The following is a 19,710-nucleotide window of genomic DNA, read 5'->3' as shown; positions in this document are numbered from 1 at the left end:
GCTTTTTGCGAACTTCTCGCATGTGTTTTTCTTTGTGTACCTGCGCAATAAAATGAAATAAAATTCTGCACACGCTTATTTCTTTCATTTTCCCGTTTTCTCGGCTCTTGCGTTTCCTGGTTGTTACGTTTTTTTTCCGCGGTCCCGTGAAAAACGTATCAGCGGGGTTCTACTGTACCAGCTAATTTACGGTTAAATGCCCAGGTTGGGCCAGCTGGTTGCAATTGACAATTGAACCATAAACCAGCTGGTACCAGCTACCATTTTCTCTTGGGTTTACCGAGGTGCATCCCACATGTTGTCAGTCGCCTGGTCCTGTGCAGCAAACTGGGCACTCGGCAGACTTGGCGCAAACAATCGAGGCACAGCAGACCAGCGAATCATCGGTTATGGTACAATTCAGAATGGCTGATCAGTTTCACAGTGCGCGCACACACCCAACTGGTGATCTTCAGGGCAGGCAGGCACAGTGAGCAACACATAAAAGGTGAACAACAGCACACAAGGTGAACACGTTGATCTCACTATCGCGGCTCATTGGGCAAAACAATAACGTTGGTTTGTGCACATTTACGGCGCAAGACATCTCCCCTTGTTGATCACTGAGCCAGACAATGATATTGTGTGCATGACGAGAAAACACTAGCAACCAGGCAAATCAATTTTTATGTTAGGCATTCCATCTGTTGCTGTATGCAACCCAAAGTGGAGGGGAAATAAAAGAGGGGAGGGGGAGGAAATAATAAAAAGAATGTGCATCGAGGCATGACGTACCTATTGTGGATCCCGCTTTGCCGACCGATGAGATGATGACAAACCCAAACCCTTCGTTTTCATGACGCATCACAGTCACATTGTAGGGATATGTAACCTCGCAGTTGTTTAACCGGTGAGGGGAGTCGACTGCAATCCAGCAGAGAAACAAAGGGAAATGCGAGATGTTAGACGCATTCTCTGTGCATGTATCGCTTATTGTTACCAACACGACACACCGCACGGCAATTCTTACGCAACTACAACAACATTTGTAGAACTGACATTAACGTTGACTGTTTAGCAGCAACTTCCTTTCAACAGAAAATTTTGGCAAACAGAGTAAAATTACGACAAAGGCATCAGTGCCAAAAATTTTGCCACTTCAGCTTGCACTCTATTCCAATTCAGCCAAACGCTTCATTTTTGTCCATCTCCTCACCAAGAGGCAGAACTCCTAATCAACCGCCCTTGCAGTTATTAAAGGAGCCATGAAGAGAAAACAAAAGTTTGTTTTATTCGAAAGATTAGGTGTTTCATAGTACCCCAAGCGCTTTCCCGGAAGCAAATGATGCTTTATTCACTGAGAAATAAGGCAATTTAAGCCAAAATTTTAAATCTCCCGCTAAAATTGAACATTCCGTGACGTGTACAATGGCGTCATAGAGCCGGTCCATGAAACAGATACTTAGTATGTCGACTCCATATAGCACCCACACGCGGGAGTCGATCGAGACGGCGGCCATTTTAAAAATACTAGTAAAACCTAGTGCACCCGCAGCCCTAGTCATGGAATCGCCTGATCCGGAGAACAAAACTCTCGCCGAGGAGCTCGGGCTTGCATTTAACAACCTCACACCACTAAAACGCTCAATGCTTCTAAGTGCACGAGCGGCAAGAGTTGTGGGATACGCGGTGGACGGGAAAGCGACCATTCCGCGATAGCCACAACAGACGAACGCCCAGCCGTCGGCACCGCTGCCTCGTCAGCCCCGTCGCGACGGACGAATATAGACTGGTACGTATGTGCCGTATTTTGATTACGGTTAATAATAGTTCAATTTCAGTAGCAGTATCACTTATGCCAGTTGGCCGGTGTCGTGTATGGAAAGCCGTTCGCGCGAGCTCTCTGCTTCGACCAGAAAGATACGAGCGTCAATGCGCGGTGTTTACGGCATTTTTTTCCCCCAAGGTCAGAGCGATTTGACGAAGTCGGCGACGAGCGCCAGCATGTTCCAGGAGTGAGCTAACGTAAGGGTCCCTGCCGTAACTGAACAAACTGAAGTTTTCAGTGGTTGTAAACTGGAAACGAGCTCGTAACGACAGCAGCAAGCGAACACCATTCGAAACTTACGCGACGACTGGCACTATCTCGTCGCTTCTTGCTGTTCCTTACTCCCCTCGTTTCTATTTTTACCTTTGCTGGTTGGCGATATGACGGCCAACCTCCTGTGAAGGGATTACGATACGAAGCAAGGTCGCGGCTGTGCGTGCTGGAACGGTTCGTTGGCCCCGAAGAGCCTCGAACTCGAAAATTCGTCTGCGCGACGGCGAGATGTCGAGCTCGGCCGGCGCTAGTTTCGTCAGTTTCGTACGCATTGGCGCACACGCTTGCGAGTTCGTTCGGACCTTCAACCGTTTACTCCACCGTTCTTTGTCATAAAAAGAATGTGCAGTATGTTTCACGGGCATTTAGCTCGCTATGCAAGCTGTAAGCCCTGCCTAACATGCGTTTGCTTTTGCCGGCCTCCGCCAATCGCAGAGCATTCCCAAGTGACATCACAGGTTCTGTTGCGGAAAATGAGCTGGTGGGTCGCATGGTCATTTCCTTTTTTCCTAATTATGTAGCTTATTTGAGCGAAGTTTGCGTTATAAGTGGTGTCGTTATGGTTCTAACGAGGCAATCTTTCGAATGAACCAAACTTGTGTTTTCTCTTCATGGCTCCTTTAAAGTCCCTAAGCACGTCTACCTAAATGCGACAGTAGCATATCGCATTGGTTCGTCGAACTGGGCAAATGCGACGCGTTTGCGTTTACATGCATGCACATTGGAGACTAGCGCCACCTGGTGTCGTATCTGAGAGTTGTGGGATCGCATTTCCGACATTACCAGTTTCCGATAGTCAGCAAGTAGCCGGCAAAATATTGAATAACTTTCTTAATTTTGCAACAATACTGATAATTCTTTTTGCATCTGTATCTGAATGACACGAAGAACAGATGTAGGGCCAGAAAAGCACCTGTAAAAAAAGTGTTGCAGGGGTCCTTAGTAGTGGGTGCTTTCATGCAAAGCAAGCGTTGGGTCTCCACCCCTCCCTGCCCTGTCTGATGGGCGGTTACGTTCCTCCAAAGCTATGTACCAACCAGGCCAAGCTTCCACTCCTGAGTAGTATCATGGGCTAATCAATTCCAAAACTTCCCCTAGGTTCTCCCGGATTATCCGACATTTCGCTGCCTCAAACTGCATAATCAGAGACTGCAGATCTAAAAATGTGACAGCAAAAAGCACTCCCATGCTGCAAAACAGCTAACATCACAAAACTGTAAACGTGAAGTGCATTCCCCATCCTCCATCCACACCCCGAAACGCCTCAGACTATTACCGAGCGAGCGCGGCGCCTTCCGCCGGAGGCCCAGGGTGACGCAGCCATTGAGGGCGGCCGCCCCCATGAGCTGGACGACGTGGTGGTGCGAGGCGTGCAGCACGTTCTGGCCGTCCACAAAGACCATCTCGTCGCCCGTCATCAGCCGCCCGTCCAGGTCAGCCGCTCCGCCGGGCACTATGTGGCCGATGGACACCTGCGCCCCAGCACCACATGCCCGTGGCACGGCTCAGGCCACTCTGCCTCGGCCTCGTTACACCCCGCTGGCTCCCCCCCTCGTGGTCAGCACAGCCATCACTGTATAACGATGGAAGCCTGTCTGGTTAGGCTGTGGGTTCGCAACAAAGTTGGGGTCACTAACCAAGTGAAATGCACAATTTTGATGCTTTAGATCCCATACACGGGATCCTTGTTCGCAACTTTTGTGAACACAAGCCCCGCATGCGATCCTAAACGTCAAAATTGTGCATCTGACTTGGTCAGTGACCCCAACTTTGTAATGGCCTCTCTCTTTAGCTTCCCCCTAGTGCGGCCCCTCGTGCCGCCATCCTGGCAAAGCACCTTTTCACTAGGAACTGGTTCCATGTTTGTGGGTGCGGGGGTGAAATTCACAGCTCGGCAGAAAAATTCCTACCCACTGGCAGGCCTTGAGGGTGGGCTGCCAACGGCGATGGACCCCTCACTCACGGTGCGGGTACAGTCCCCTTTCCTCCTCGCAAAACTGAGACGCAAAGCTGCCTGCCTGCGCCACTGGGGTGAGCTTAGTTGGCACTGGTCACTCTGGGAATCCCACTCTCCCTACAGTCACAAAGACAATGTGGCTGTTCACCCCGACTTGGCTGTTCAGTGAAGGCAGCGAGGCTAGCCCTCTTGCACGCCTTGCCAGGCGGTGAGTCCCATTTGTAACGCACTTGTTGGCGCCTTTCTGTGGCTCATGGGAGTCGCTCACTGTGATAGCCTTAGTAAAGTGAGTATGGCTTAAAAGGTTTCCCTGCTTTGACACAAGCCCTACCCAACGAAACCTCACTTGCAACCCCAAAGCCAGTTTTTGAAAGCTCCGCAGCAGCAGCCAAGATGTGCAGAGCAAGCCCAGCGCTCTTTGCCTGCTTCGAACCTCCTCTACCGCACTGTTCCCTGGCACTTCAGGAAAACCTGTAAGCTCGGCCTACAAACTCAGCAAATCAAACACGGCCCGAACCAGTTCAACCAAAGCATCCAAAACTGAAGAAGGCATCTGCACGCCATAGTGTCTCATCAAGCTCCTCGAGGGATAGCCGTGCCCAGGGTTCTCTATTCCCGATACAAAGCAGCTGTGGTTGCGCTAAGGGTGCGGCAACTACACGAAAGACACGTGCCCAAGAGATAAGCTGCAGCGGAGCGCAGCTTACCTGAGAGCCCTCCTCGGTTCCCCCGACGATGCGGAAGCCAAAGCCGCTTTCCTGGCGGTGCAGAGTGACCATGAGGTCCACGGCATCGCCCGCACCGTGGGGGTCGCCCCCACAGCCTGCCGAGCGCAGCGACGCCGACGTCACAGGCTGCTCGTGCTCAAAGGACGTCGAGTGCTTGCGCCCGCCCGACAGGCCGTCCTGCGAAGGGGCCCAGAAGGAACACCGCCATGAGGAAAGAGACGGCAACAGACTACAGCACCCAAAAATACAACAGAGTGCCACGAAACTGAACAGAACCTTGACCACGGTTTGTTTCAGTGTGCAATGCGGTGACAGCGGCTGTGGCAAGGTTCCGAATGCAGAGCTCCTGGGTTCATGGCAGTAGAGGGTTCTACTAAAGAGTTTTGCAGCCGTTTCTGACAGTTTGGTGAGCTACCGGCAGCCCGCTCAGCACGACCGGAGCGTCAGCAGCAGAAAGAATTTTAGGTAAGCAACAACCGTACCCCCCTCAAGCCTCCAAAGGGAAACATTCGGGCCACTGGTCATGGCCTCTGTGTGTGTGTAAGCCAGAACTTCATTCAAAAGGACATATAAGAAGTGATATTCTGGCCACTCAAGGAAATCAAATTGGTTTATTGTCATGTTTCACCTTTTCTAAATGATTTAGTCGCTGACACGATGTAATGGCCACAATTAGTTAAAAAAAAAATGCCGTTCAGCATTAAAACAGCGAAGGCGTTCAGGGAGCTGCATAAAAGTAGGCTCCACGTTTTGGGCAACGTTTCTTGCTTGCGTTCTACACCCTGTTGAGGTGTGTGGTATCTTTACCTATTCGGAGGTGCATTCGGCACTGACATTTCAATTGAGGAGAAAAAGAGGGGGGGGGGGGGGGGGGCAGTGCTGAAGATTACGATTCTCCTTGGCACACTGCAGTTTTCCCAGCCACGGCACATAGCTGATGCATCTCACAAAGCGATCACCACATCAGCAAACGCACGAAGGCACTTGATATACTCCGATATACTCTGGTGTTGTCTCGTAGCACGTTGCTTCGGGGGACGATGTTTCGTGCATTTCCGCATAATTTCATCCTCCGCTTTCTTCTCGCTCTATCTTCAGTGGCATCTTCATTCTCTCAGTTATCTTGTATCGCGTCACCGCCAAAGAGATGGTCTCGCGTTGTCTCAGCATACCACCCTCCCCCCTCACACTCTCGCCATACTTTCCTCTGCCGCTTTCCTGCCCGTTCTATTTCCTTTGTCCTTGGTGTTCCTTCGTTTGCTCGGTTACAATGAGGGACGATGGCACCGTGAGACCACAGAAGCAGGCGCTTAAGTGATACCCATTGGGCGAGGGAAAAAAAAAAAAAAAGATTCTCAGTAGCGCTTGCTTCAATGGGGGCAGTCATTTTGGAATTCCAGTAGGAAGTGCATGCTGTCGCGATGGTTTGCTCAGAGAGCCCAGCGAGCGAAGTGGGAGGCGCCCCGACCCAGCAGCGCCACTTGCAGCCAAGCGTGTCATGCTTGCGCAATGGTGCCCGCTGGCTATCGGAGCAGAGCAGACCATCAAAAACGGCCAGCTAATGTCACAATGTCTCCATTGCCACAAAATGAGATGATGTTCCTCGGTGCCCGCTCACAAGTCCGCGAACGGCACGAACTCTGGGACAAAGATCCCACCCACCTGGGCGTAGCTGGGAGAGGACTCGAGAGCCGCCGAGCCATAGAGCCCGTAGTAGGCGCTACTGTTGCTCAGGTGACTGCTGTTCAACTGCTGGGTGAGAGAGGACAGCGGGGAGCGCAGGCTGCCCCCCGGGCTCTGCTGGTGCAGCCGTGTGTAGCCGTAGTCTGCCGCAGGAGAGGATCCGTAGTTCCAACTCCGGCCGCCCCCCACGGGTGGCAGGCCCTGGTCCATGGAGGAGGAGGAGGGTGGAAGACCCCCCGATGACCAGTCCTTGGGTGTGGACAGGGCAGGCAGCCGGTCCTCCACCGTCGGGCTGCTCAGCTGCGAGCTGCGGCGCAAACGCGGGGTGCAACCAGATTCATTAACAAGACGGCTTTTTCTGATAACAGTGGTGCCAATTTTATTGCAGACTTTGAAGAAATGATCGAGATACAGTAGAACTCCATCGATATGTTCTCGATTCACACGATTTTCCGGTTGCTACGCTCTCAATTGTGAACATTAAAAAATTCCCCGTACAGTCTAATCCCGCTACAACGAAGTCCGCTTCAACGAAATTTCCGCTTCAACGAAATATTTCCAATTCCCCGTCAGCTAGCCATAGAAGTCAATGCAACAAAGTCCTCGCCACAACGAACCATTTGTCTGGCTTGCTTTCGCTTCAACGAAATTTTCGATGAATTGGGCTGGGTTTGAACAATTATTTCACAATAAAATAAGCATAGCGCCAGCTATTTGTAACTTTTTAAACATTCAGGACGCTTAGTTTCACCGAAAACATGCGCGGTGCGCCCACACCGCCACCCCCCCCCCAAAAAAAAAAAAAAAAACTCATAGGCGGACGCCATTGTTTGATGGTGATAACGATGTGGCTGGCCGTCTTTACATGAGGCACAGGCCCGGTTCGCCAAGCCGGAGCTACAGCCAATCTGTATCCAATTGAAATCGCACGAATGTGCTCCGCTAAGGTGGCTCCGCTGCTGACGCGGCGCCGTCATGTATGCGTTGTGGCTCGTGAGCAGCTGTCCTTGCCGTTTTCCTTCTACCATTCTTCATAGCCAAGAGCAAAAATCATGTTTTCGTGTTTGGTCTTGAAGCCAAGTCATCCTATCTTAGTCGCGAGCGCGCGGTCATGTTTAATGCAAGCGCGCGCGTCTTGCCTGCCAAGGTCAGTAGCTGCCGTGCCGTCAGAGGATAAGACAACGCCACTGCTCCTGCTACAAGCGACGGGGGGCTTCCGACGGCCTAGCAGCTATCTGAAAGTTATCAGCTCGGTGGGCACGCCTTGTTGTGCAGCAATACGTTTTCCGCCTGCATTTCTTCACCCCCCTCCGTAACGCGTTCTTTGCGTGCAGTGAACATAGAAAACCATTGGTATGTTTGTTATCAGAATAAACGTGACGTTATTGCGCGTCACTCCTTTTTCTAAACATTGTTTTTTTGCTGCCAATGATGCGGAAACATACGGGGCTATTTTTCGGGCCTTTCCGTGGTGTGTTGGGGCGGATTTCGGCTCAACGAATTTTCGCTTCAACGAAATTTTTCGCGCGTCCCGCCAATTTCGTTGTAGCGGGATTCGACTGTAGTATGTTTCTTTCTGGACAGTACATTTTCGCAGAAAGTACGTTGCTCCCCCGTACTTTTTATAAAACCGTGTCAATAAGGTTCTACCGTATTACTAGGGATGGGCGAGCATTCAGTGTCGCTGAATATTCGTTCGAATTGCTCTCTATGCATTGTTCGCTTCGATCCAAATGCAGGGATGCTATATTTTTTTAATTATTCGGTGCTCCTGAACAGGCAGCCAAAGTCAAAGCCTTTTGAACAAGCCTTCCGAGATGTCATCCCAGGCTTGTCACAAGACCCTGCCAATGTGGACATTTCCATCATCAGTGCCAAGTAACTGCCTTGCCTTGAGGTTCGACGAGCTATCGGCCGCCATCACACTTTCCGTTCAAAGGTGGCACTGAAATGATACCGCTGCCAACATAGCGGCACCAAGCCAGTGCACTTGTGCTGCCGATTCGATATGGAATTACTGGAACACTGTTGAAAATGGTGGCCTGTAACTTACGCTTTGGTTGGCTACAGCAGCGGATACTAGTGGCTACAATACCCTTCTTTTAGGGGAGCTTTTAGGATTCGGATTCTAGAAAAATTATTCGGATTTTTTAATTTGATTTTTTCTACAGCTTTTATAAAAAAAAAACTGCTGGAGTGATGCAGCTGAACAAAATACCAGTGAACTGTGCACAAATCAAGGAGCGCAGTAAGACTAACAGTATCATTCTATCTGGCCTGTAGCAGAAGTTACGACCGTTTGAAGTTTGGGCTTGGAATGTGGGAACCAGAAAAACCGATTTTGCCTTCCAAGCCCAAACTTCAACCGGTCGTAACTTCTGCTACAGGCTAGATAGAATGATAGTGCTAGTCTTACTGCGCTCCTTGATTTGTGCGCAGCTCACTGGAACCTTGTTCAGCTGCATCACTCAAGCAGTTTTTTTTTTACAAAAGCTGTCAAAAAATTAAATTTAAAGATTCGAGTAAATTTGAATATAGTCATGTTAGGCAAAAACAAATTTTATATCTGCAATCAGAACGAAAAACTACACATGTCCTCTAATTTTTATCATCATAACTGCAAAAATAAACATTTTTGGTTTAAGACCAGTGTGCCCCCTTTTATTAAAAGCTCACGGTTCAACCGGTCACAACCGGTGGCACGGGATCTTCAACCGAAACTTTTCCCAGGCAGTGATCACTCGGACAGCACTGCTACGCACCTCCCCAGACTGAGCCAAGAGCACTCACATGGGGCTGGCAACGTTTGGCTTGACGCCGTAGACGGAAGTGGTGCCGTAGTCTGCCTGCGGGGACGAGTACCACCGTGGGGAAGGTTGCTGCTGCTGCTGCTGCTGGGACAACGCCTGCTGGCTGGCATTCGCAGGACGGCCAGAGTCCCTCAAGTTCTGGCCCGCCCACTCGGGCTGCCGCGAGGAGGGCTCGAAGTACCACGCCCCGTACTGGCCTGGAAAGAGAGGAGACACTCCCGTTTCATTTGCGCCAGCAACTCACAGGTTGCAATTATGCAAGAGGGAGTCCCTTTCTCCTTAAAGTAACGTCGAAATAAAACAAGCCCACGGGTATGCATGCCTGTCATGTGGTAAAAAGTACCCATACCCGAGGGGGGATTGGCCCGAGACGAAGATTATGGAAGAAAAGACAAAGAGAAAGAAGAATCAGAGTATGAGATGCGAGAAGGATTTGGAAGGGCCCAATGAAGAACATACACGGAGTGATTAGGAGGAGGAGGAGGAGGTTATCTGACTAGCAAATGGTGGCTTGACACAATAGAATGCGAGGCGAAGAGGAGGACGACAAAGTTGGAGTGGAGAGAGTGGAACGAGGTCTTGGAGGAACGGTGGCAAGTTCGGGCCGTGCCCCACAACGCACCAGCGGCATCGCACTGTTTGGCAGCGGGCAGCTCGGAACCACCGATTACCAGCGGCTTCGCTCTGCTGGCCTCCTGCTGACCGGCGGCATTGCACCGCCGGCGACCCGTCGAGCCGTGCCCCACAACGCACCAGCAGCATCGCACCGTCTGGCAGCGGGCAGCTCGGTAACACCGATTAGCAGCAGCTTCGCTCTGCTGGCCTCCTGCTGAGCCGTGCTGCTCAGCGAAGCCGTTCCACCACGGTCATCCGGACCACTGCGACCAGCACGGGCCGTCGCGACGTGCTGCGACTTTCGGCAACGGGGAAGCCTACCCACCGGGACACGTCATCGAAATAGCAGCGGCTTCGACGTGCTACAGGGTGGGACTGGTTTGAATTTGGCATAGACAGTTAAAGTGCTATAGTTAGTATTTGAGTAGATTTTTGGTAGTGTGAAGTCGTGTTTGTGTTTTCTTTTTTCTTTTTTGTATTGTGTGATATGCTTGTGAGTGTGCTATGATCGCGTTTGTTTGAGGTTTTGTTCTGTAAATATATTATGTGGTCATCGAATGAATCAACTTGAGCCTCATTTCTCTGCCACGTGAGACGCGTGACAATGCCACAATTCAGTAGCACATCTCTTGTCACCAAAAACCCTTTCATTTAGGCGATTTCACCAACAGATCCCTTTCCCAGTAGGTGGCAGTTGACTGGGCCAGCCAACTGACCACAAGTCATCTTGTGCACAAACACACCCAAGGACATGCAGATGTGCAAAGAGATGACGATTGCGAAATTGTGGCTTACATTTGCTACCTTAGCCTCCTGTGTTCTGAACTGCATAACCATCAGCGAAGGAATCCAAGGCCCTTTCTGGGTGCAGTGTGTTGCCGCAGTTAGATTTGGCATGAAGTTCACGCACCAACCTCAGCTTCACGCGCCGTATTGTTGGCCCTTCCCTCCCCATAGAGTGTCAGGGATTTTATTTTATTTTTAGGTAGGGTTCAACACACCGACGCAACGCAGGCAATGAGGCGCACCGTAGTGGAGGGCTCCGGATTAATTTTGACCTCCTCGAGATCTTAAACGTGCGCCGAAATTTTGTACACACGGGCGTTTTTGCTTTTCGCCTCCATCAGAAAAGCTGCCGCTGCGGCTGGGAATCGAACCTGCATCCTCGTGCTCAGCAGCACAATGTCTTAGCCACTGAGCCACCGCGGCGGGTAGTGTCAGGTTTGGGCATAGATGGTTGGGCGAGAGGGTAAGCAGAGTATAGCCCCATATTACAACCAACTTGTGAGGTCCTTTTACAGTTAAACCTCCTTATAACAAGATGGGCTACAGTTAAACCTGGATATAACAAAGCTGACAAATTCTCGGAAAATTTCGCTATAAGGAGGTTTTCGTTATATGCAGTTTCGGTATAAAAATTCGGGGAAAAAATGCACAAATGAAACAAAAGTATAACTGGAGGTCGGCATCACCTAGAACATTTATTTGGCGGAAAAAAACTGAGTTATTTTGCTCTGCTGCTTCTTCATGAGGGACGGCAGCACAGAACGCTCCCATGAGATTAACGCACACAACGCTGCCCCGCCATCGTCCAGCGATCCCGTGACGCGGCGCAAAATGTCAATCGCATCTAACACTTCCTCCGCGGACGGCAAGTCACGTGATCCCTCGACTTCCGAAGGTCCGTCCTCGTCATCTTGATCTCGACCACTTTCGACGAGCGCCTCATCGGACATTTCTTCCGTCGTGACGGCGCAGACGTCGGCATGCAGAAAGTCGCACAGCTGCACGTCGCCCGGCACTGCTCCGTTTGCATATGCTCCGTAATGAATATAACGAGCACATCATAATTCCCGTAGGAAGTCCCCATAGAAATCAATGCATTTAAAACCTAATTTTAACAAGGTAAAATTTCAGGATATAATGAACGGGACAGAATGAACAAATTTCGCTAGGAAATAAAATTTTGAGCCAATTTCACGACAATGATAACACACATTTGAGATGGTGCGCGACACAACTGTATTTAGCAGGTCAAAACTCCTGCATGCGTCCTCCAGCAAAAGCTGGATAGTGCACCATGCGCGCCCGCAAACCCTTTCCCACCTTCCTCTCGCTGCACACAGCACGCAGCCAATGCATGTGGCACTCGCTGACGTGAGCTGTGAGAGACGCGTTGCTAAAGTTTGGTGCGTGTTTTTTTGAAGTGCTTCAGTCTTATCTTTTATCAAGCTGAATGCGTGATCTGAGAATGTACCAGGTGGGGAGCAAAAGCAAAAGAGAGAGAGAGACTACAACGGTAGACAGAACGCGGCTGTGATAAAAGATGTCACCGGGCACGAAGCTGAGCAAGCCACCGTTATCAGGAAGATGCATTGGTGCCCAATTAAGAACTTCTTTGCAGCTTAGTCTGTTTGAAATAAGACACATATTTTAGAACTGGTGCATGATCTCCAGAATGCGTTTTTTTCGCTGTGTACTGCCACGCGTCGAGATGCAATTTGGCCTGCTATTTGTTTTGGGTGCGTACAGTGCATGATATTTGTAGCAAATGCCCCCGACAGTGATGACGAAATATTGGTTATAACGAGCAAATTGTGGTGCCCCTTCAACTTCGTTACAACAAGGCTTTAGCTGTATAACAATGCTCCCCTCAGAGGTTCAAACTACATTTGAGAGGCTAGAAGCTACAACATTCACTGCAATTAATTTTTGTTTTCATAACTCCGTACGAAAATTTATACCAGAGCTAGAATGACCACAAAAAAAAAAAAAAAAAAAATTAACACGTACACTAAAAGTGATTATTGGGAATGGATCTTTAGGTATTTCCGGCTTAATTGTGTTTGGATTAGGCGCATTGGTCCATGTTAACTGCAAATCTCAGCTTAAAAAAAAAAACCACAAACGATAGGAAAAAAAAAAAAAAAAAAAAACACGGACACAATGCTATGTCCGTGTTTCCTATTCTACCATCCGTGGTTTTTATGCTCAGGTTATGTCAGTGTTTTCTTTTCTACTGTCTGGCGGTAGGTCCTATGTTCAAGGTAACATTTCCAGTAAATAGCATTCGTTTCGGAGGAGTTTTCTAAAGGCAACTGTGGTGCAGGAAGAAACGCACCTGTCCTGGGAGGCTTGGCCGGACTAGCGGTGTTGGACGAGTTGCCCGGTGTGGTAGGACTGTCTTCCTCCTCGGTGGTGGGCTGCTGCTGCTGCTGCTGCTGCTCCAGTCGGGAACTGCCACCACCGCCGGACCCCTCGCCACTGCCAGACGACGGAGACGTCCAGTGCCGAGTGTCCACAAGCGGCGTCTTTGGGCGGCTCACCACGACGGCTTCTTTCTCGCGTGAGCTGTACAGCTCAGCCGTCGGCGTCTTGCTCCGGTAGGGCCCCTGGTAGGCCGGCACGTAGCCGTCTGGAAGCGAGGGGGGAGAAAGTTGTTCGGCTCAACAGCACAAAATACAGAGCAGGCATAATTTGGCATGAAACAGCGTGGAAACACACAACGGCAGAACTAAGAGTGCATAGATACAGCACTGCGCTGTACAGTGTTTTTGGAGTGTTTCACACCAAATAATATACTACTTGGCCCGCCTTCAATTCCGTGTTACAGAGGAATAGGTCTGTTATACCTGTGCTACACGGCCGTTTCAAAGGCCCTCCGAGGACCTTTTAACATACTGTCTATTGAGTGACGCATTGACACATATTAGGCGCACTTCTAAGCAGGCATTCAACTGCCGATAAAAGTTCCTGCGTAGCGAAGCATTATTAGCCAGGAAAATTCGTTGAAGAAGAGCCGACCCACGAAGCATAGTTCCGAGTTATGTTCTACCGGCACAATTTAGTTAAATGGGATGAATTTCAATAAAGTTATTGTATATTAGCTGAGCACGTATCTCTCTCCTTGTCTCCCGCATTGTTCAAAACATGGTGGTAGGTTATGACCCCGCTGAATCAAGCGATGGTTAGGCAGACATCAGAGCAAATACCTCCAATTTAAGCTTTTCAATGCTCAAGCTTTCTTAGTGGGACTGAAGGCGTCCTGTCAAAAAATGAATGCATTTCCCTGTAGACCGGTTGGTCAACTGAGAAGCTCTGATGGCGTGCGTGAAACTGGGTTTCCGTTGCGTCAAAACGGTTACTAAATCGTGAAAAAGGAACAGTTTTAGGTAAGACTATACTACAGGCATAGATCATGAAGAGGGAGCACAATAGTATACCTTTATCTCATGAACAACGCATCGGTACACATTTTGATCGTTCATAGATGCGGCTACTCATTGTGCAAACAATTGTCACATGGGTTCGTTCTTCGCTCGCGGTTTGGGTCGTTGAAGGTTTGACGATTGATTGGACGCACTCTTAGCTTTTACGCTCCTCTCAACTGTCTTTACGCAGGGACGGTAAATGTTTCGCCAGCTTGCCTCAAGGCATGTGCATCGTTGTGCAGGTACACAGACTGCTCACCTGAGTGGTAACTCTTGAGGGCGAAATGCGAGAAGGTTGCACTGGAGCCCTTGGAGAGGAAGTCCTCCGAGGGACGGACCTGGAACAGTGTGCAGACGATGAGACTTCCGTTTCTCCGGCTTGCATCACGAAACAAAAAGCCCGACCATTAACCCTGCCCAGTCAAAACCTGATGCACGTTCCATCACAACGGGGAACCCAGCTCACACTTGGCAACAATGTCTTGCTTTTACTTTCCTGAAAAAAAAAAAAAAAAAAAAATGGAGGAAGCGCCTTGTTGCAAACCAATATATACTATAGGGAAATCTGGCGCCCCTGTCTAGGGGAGCCACGCTTCAGCGAGCATTCCATCATGTACCGGCCACGCACTTTTCACTTGTCCTTGGCATGGCTCATGAACAGGCTGAAAGTTGGCTGTGGCTTCAGGGAAACAACAATATTACTGTAGAAGAGTAATCGAATTTGTTTTGTTATTATAAAATTGAACCTCCAAAAAGATTAATTTGTCAGTGATTATGTAGAAGCTTCATGCACGATGAACAAGAAAGAAATTTTACCCTTTTTCTGTTGATTTTTGGCTTCGAGACAAAAAAGAAGCCGTATGGCTAGCTAAGCCAAGTAGGCGAGGAACGTCGCTGGTGACAATGGCGCCGCCCACGGCAGCCCGCGACTGCAGCAACAGATTTCCCTCTAGTATATACCGTATTTACTCGCATAATCCTCGCACTTTTTTTTCGGAAAAGTCAATGCGAAGTTAGGGGTGCGAGAATTTCGCGGGGAAAAAAAAATCCGGTGCACAGTGTTGCCAATTTTCCTTCTGCCAATCCCGCTAAATGTAGAGGTCGTTATTTGTATATGTAAGCTCAGTGTTGCCAACAGCAGCATTATTTTTTATTTTATTTTTTTATTATTTTATTTTATTTTATTATTATTTTATTTTTTATTTTATTATTTTTTTATTATTTTTTTATTATTATTATTTTATTTTTTTATTTTATTACAACGTAAACAGTCTCCCGTCGATCAGCGATCATGAAATTGGCGCCTTTGCTTTCTGGCGCGCGCCCTATCTCGTCGTGACTTCTTCGTCGCCTTCAGCTCCTCGTGCTGCCGCCTCCAGTAACGCACGTTGAAGTCGCCTGCTGCGGCGCGGTTGCCGTGTTCGATCGCGTACTCTATCGCTTTCAATTTGAAAGCGGCAGTGTAGCTGGCATTCTTCCCCATGGCGAAGCGGCACCAAGCACAAAACAAAGAGATCGGCACCAAGCACAAAACAAAGAGATCAAAAAGTTCTCAAAATGGCAGCGAGCTATTCACCACTGACGCGAGTGACTCACTGACTGCTGCTGCTCAACGATGGGACCACGACGGCGACACAACACGACAGCGGGCTGCGCGAATGCTGTCTAGTTGCGCGCACGCGAAACCGACTCAAGGACAGTGTGAGTAGCGTGTTAGAGCGCCTGTTAGGGAGTAGCCATGCAGGTTGTTAGGGCTCCTGGATGGCCTTGGATACACAGCGCTCTCCGCCGAACGGAGAGGCGGCGGGGGAGGGCGCGCATTGGAGAGCGCGTGCACCATGCGGGTTTCGCGAGCGGGCAACTTTCGCCGCTGCAAAGTTGGCGGTGCGAGGATTATGCGAGGAACCAAAAAATCCAAGTTTTGGTGGCTCACATTAAGGGTGCGAGGATTACGCGAGTGCGAGGATTACGCGAGTAAATACGGTATTAGTATGAAACCCTATGACTGGAATGAGCGCACTGCTACAACCACACGCACTTGCATAAGAGCAATACTTGCGTGGTTTTTCTTTTTGAACGCTTGCAATGTTTAACTTTTACGCACGTTAACAGCACGGCCCTTGTACCCAACATATGCAGGGAATCTCAACGTTCAGCCAGTGAACTTTTTGAGCATAATCAAATGTCCGCTCCGGCACAGTACTTTGTACAAACTGCACGCCCAATTCAGGAAAACTGCAACTCCGTACTGGTTGCCTCCAGCACCAGTTTGTCAGCACAAAATGGACTTTGAAAAGTCCAACAGGGAGCTGTTTACTGAACACTGATATTGCTCATATAGCGCGCAGCATGTGGCCTGCCCACACAGCAGCCACGTGAAAGAAAAGTGCCTCCAACGGCTGCAGGCCGTGAACATTTTTACCCAGGGAATTCGTTCCCCTAGCTCGCAACCTTCAAGTATTCCCAAGCGGCTAATGCCTCAATGTAAGTGCAGAATCCAAATGAAGGAGCAATGAAAGAAACACTAGCAGCTGATGAACCACACAGCACACCAGTGGTGACAGTGCAGCTGAGGCTACCAGAAACTGCTCTCTAGAGGGCAGCACAAAGAAAATGTGTTCCAAGCCTTTTTCAAGCTTGCCTCCTGCCCGCACTCTTTCCACCAACGTTAGCATTACAAAACCAGGCTGACTGACTGATTTGACTAACTGTAAATAGTATTCCCCCAGCAATGAGCTAAAATGTGTCATTTCACCCAAAAAGCCAATGTATCTATGCTGTACTAGTGCGCTGCTATTAGTGGTGTGCTCAAATCAAATTTTGTCCTGAACTGGTGGTAACAGTCCCACGCTATACTCTCCTTCCTGCTTTTTCTCCACCAGCATTTCAACAGTCTTTCAGCGTCCTCTACAGTGTTGTAGTTTACCTTCCCAGTACTGCCTTAGGAAAGGAAAATATTTCAATCGTGCGGACTTGGATGAATACAATCACATGCCATCACATTTGCCAAGTTGTTTCTCTCGTTTCATTTCCGCAGACTATCAGGCTGCATGTACAAATTCAGTGGGCAACAACGGTGCTAACCAGACTCTGACCCAACTCTGGAGTTTCTAAAAACGGCGGCCACTGACCTTGGCGGCACGGGCTTTGACCTTGGCCGGGGATGTCGGGGGTGCGGCGGTGGCAGCCGGCCGGGGTGCCCCCCTCTGTAGGGTGATGCGGGCGGCCTGGCCCGCCGGGCAGTCCTTGAGGGCCTGCACCACCTCCGTGTGGGGGCGACCCCTGACGTCCCGGCCCTCAATCTCCACCAGCAGGTCCCCCTCCTGTAGGCCCCGGCAGCGCGGCTCGTCCAGGATCTTCTTCACCTGCGCCACCAACGAGGAGGGCAAGGGAGCTCACGTTCGCTCACCGTTTGAAGACCAAACAAGCACACGCTACGACCAAACAAACAATTTTCTGCTTCCTTCCGTGCCTCGAATAAGCCCTGAAGTCTGAGCCATCTCAAACACTGCCGCTAGTTTGCAGAACAACACATTCTTTGCTGGTGCGAGCAGGGGCATGGCAGTTCAGCAGAAATCTTTACACAAGTGGCATTGCTCACAGCAGCTGGTGGTTCATTGCTGCAGATGCAAAAAAAAAAAAGAATTATTTGATGCAAGATACGATCGGAAAGATTTAGAACAAGGTGAGTTAACTCTTCTTCCAGTGCTGATGACATGTGCACTCAGCTGCTTGTAAAAATCAGTTCACTGAGCGAGAGCAAAAAATAACAGCACTGGTGGCGATTGCAGCAGCTGAAAGTGTGGCTGTTACCAACTGTAATGTCATCGCGATTCTCTCTCCCTCACTTTACATTTTTTTGTCATTGCCCGGCAAGAGAGCACAAAAAAGCCAACAGCACTGCTGTACACCTGGCAGTCTTGTCCAGCGTTCCATTTTTTAGCATGCCATCACCCCAACTTGCCCCACTTGCTGTAAGAACCAAGACATTCAATATGGTCGACGCATCAGTATTTCACCCATCACTATTGACACCCATCAGTATTTCAAACCTCTTTTTTGGCATTCAATTCTACGCCACGCTCCTGTAATCTTTCACAGCTATTCTTTCCTCACCCTGCCACTAAGGTCGCCTAAATAGCTCTCAGACTAAACATTGAGTATGATGAATAGGACTTCAACTTAATATTGCATCTTTAGTAAAGTCCCCTCCTTTCAGTGCAAGGGTTCAATACGATGCCAATATTATAAAGCATCATAAACCCATCATTCAATTACAACCCCATCATTTCATTATAGCCCCATCATAAACTTGCTTGTTCCACCATAGACCCACCACTCAATCATTATAGCCCCTTCAAAAACTCCTCGTTCCACCATAAACCCATCATTCAATCACATCCCCCACCACACTCCATTATGGCCCCACCATAAACCATGCATTCCATCCCAAACTCGATCATCCTCCGTCATAAACCCTGCGGACCCAATGGAGCCAGCGCATCGCAGCACTTGCCTTCTGGCCGTACGCGCTGTCCGCGATGGTGAAGCCGAAGCCCGAGGTCCCCTTGACGATCTCCACCGAGAGGATCTGGGGCTTGGCGGAGGGGACGGGGGTCACGGGGCTGCCGGAGAAGTCCAGGATGTCCGGGGTGCCACCCCCTCCGCTCATGCTGAGCAGGTCCGCACTGTTGTGCCGCTGCGGCCGGGGCCGGTCGGGCCCGCTCAGGTCCGGCATGGACTTGGCGGGACGCGTCCGAGAGTCCCCACTGTTGTCCAGGTCTTCCAGGCTCTTGCTCGAGTAGATGTCCTGCGGGCCAGCAAAAGGTTTTGCTTTGAACTGAGATGACAATGCAGTTCTGCAGCTTTTTCGGTTTTCATTTGACCAAATAATGCTGGTTCGTTTGTTTGTAAACTAGTATAACTAGAACTGGCGTTTCTCCCTTCCATCTTTCTCCCATCTTTTCATCATAAAAAAGAGCACGCCTAGAAGGCTGCCGGCAGTAACTGTACAACAGGCCCACTTCGTGAAGAGCATAGCCGGTGGCTTTGTCCTTCCCACCATAAGGGGCTGCTAATCTGCTAATCACAATTCTGCCGATGGCTGTTGTCTAGCATATGCTTTACAATCAACCATTACAGGGTACGGAGTACACCCTTCGTTCACTAATCAAGTCAGCAACCTGTTGTAGTACCGTCAGCACTAGCAAGTGAACCATACTGAGCCTCCAACCACCACGGCAGGCACCAGAAAACCCCACCAGCCTTATCCCTACTCCCGCCCTCGGAGCGCCTCTGCTCGAGGCCCCAGCGCACCTGGTAGTCGTCGGCGCGTGGCCTGCGGTGCGCCATGGGGTCGTCGGGCGAGGTGACGGCCATGGTGGTGACTATCTCGGTGTTGGGGTCATCGGGGTCGAAGGGCAGGGCGTAGCCCCGGCACACCTGCAGGTGCACCATGTCGCCCGGCGAGATGGACTGGAACAGGCCCACCACCCCCTGGTGGGTGTAGCCCAGCACGCAGATGCTGTTCACGTACACCAGCACGTCGCCTGCACAGGGGGAACAACCGGGGGACAACCGGGGGCTATCAACCTCCACTCCCTCCCTAGCAAGAACAAAGTTGGGA

The 19,710-nt window shown here is 49.9% G+C and overlaps 1 protein-coding gene across 6 annotated transcripts in view; it reads right to left on the bottom strand.

Annotated features, from left to right (window-relative positions):
- Positions 1–19,710, bottom strand: part of Magi (membrane associated guanylate kinase, WW and PDZ domain containing protein magi) — a 50,837-nt gene that overhangs the window by 9,788 nt on the left and 21,339 nt on the right. For 5 of the 6 annotated variants that reach the window (XM_077683326.1, XM_077683321.1, XM_077683325.1 and 2 more), the window contains 10 exons: positions 19,401–19,633; positions 18,601–18,894; positions 17,216–17,449; positions 14,344–14,422; positions 12,995–13,288; positions 9,239–9,455; positions 6,428–6,755; positions 4,746–4,942; positions 3,357–3,574; positions 775–903 (listed from right to left, as the gene is read on the bottom strand). In XM_077683326.1, the coding sequence (XP_077539452.1) occupies positions 775–903; positions 3,357–3,574; positions 4,746–4,942; positions 6,428–6,755; positions 9,239–9,455; positions 12,995–13,288; positions 14,344–14,422; positions 17,216–17,449; positions 18,601–18,894; positions 19,401–19,633 (2,223 nt within the window). Of the gene's footprint in view, positions 1–774; positions 904–3,356; positions 3,575–4,744; positions 4,943–6,427; positions 6,756–9,238; positions 9,456–12,994; positions 13,289–14,343; positions 14,423–17,215; positions 17,450–18,600; positions 18,895–19,400; positions 19,634–19,710 lie in introns of all 6 variants that reach the window. The other variant, XM_077683322.1, reaches the window with a different exon arrangement.

The sequence above is a fragment of the Haemaphysalis longicornis genome, unplaced genomic scaffold (genome assembly GCF_048455015.1).
Source record: "Haemaphysalis longicornis isolate Haplotype H1 unplaced genomic scaffold, Haemaphysalis longicornis Haplotype H1 scaffold_9, whole genome shotgun sequence".
Lineage (NCBI taxonomy): Eukaryota > Metazoa > Arthropoda > Arachnida > Ixodida > Ixodidae > Haemaphysalis > Haemaphysalis longicornis.
Note: the sequence above shows the minus strand (reverse complement) of the source record. Positions and strands in the feature narration are given on the sequence as shown.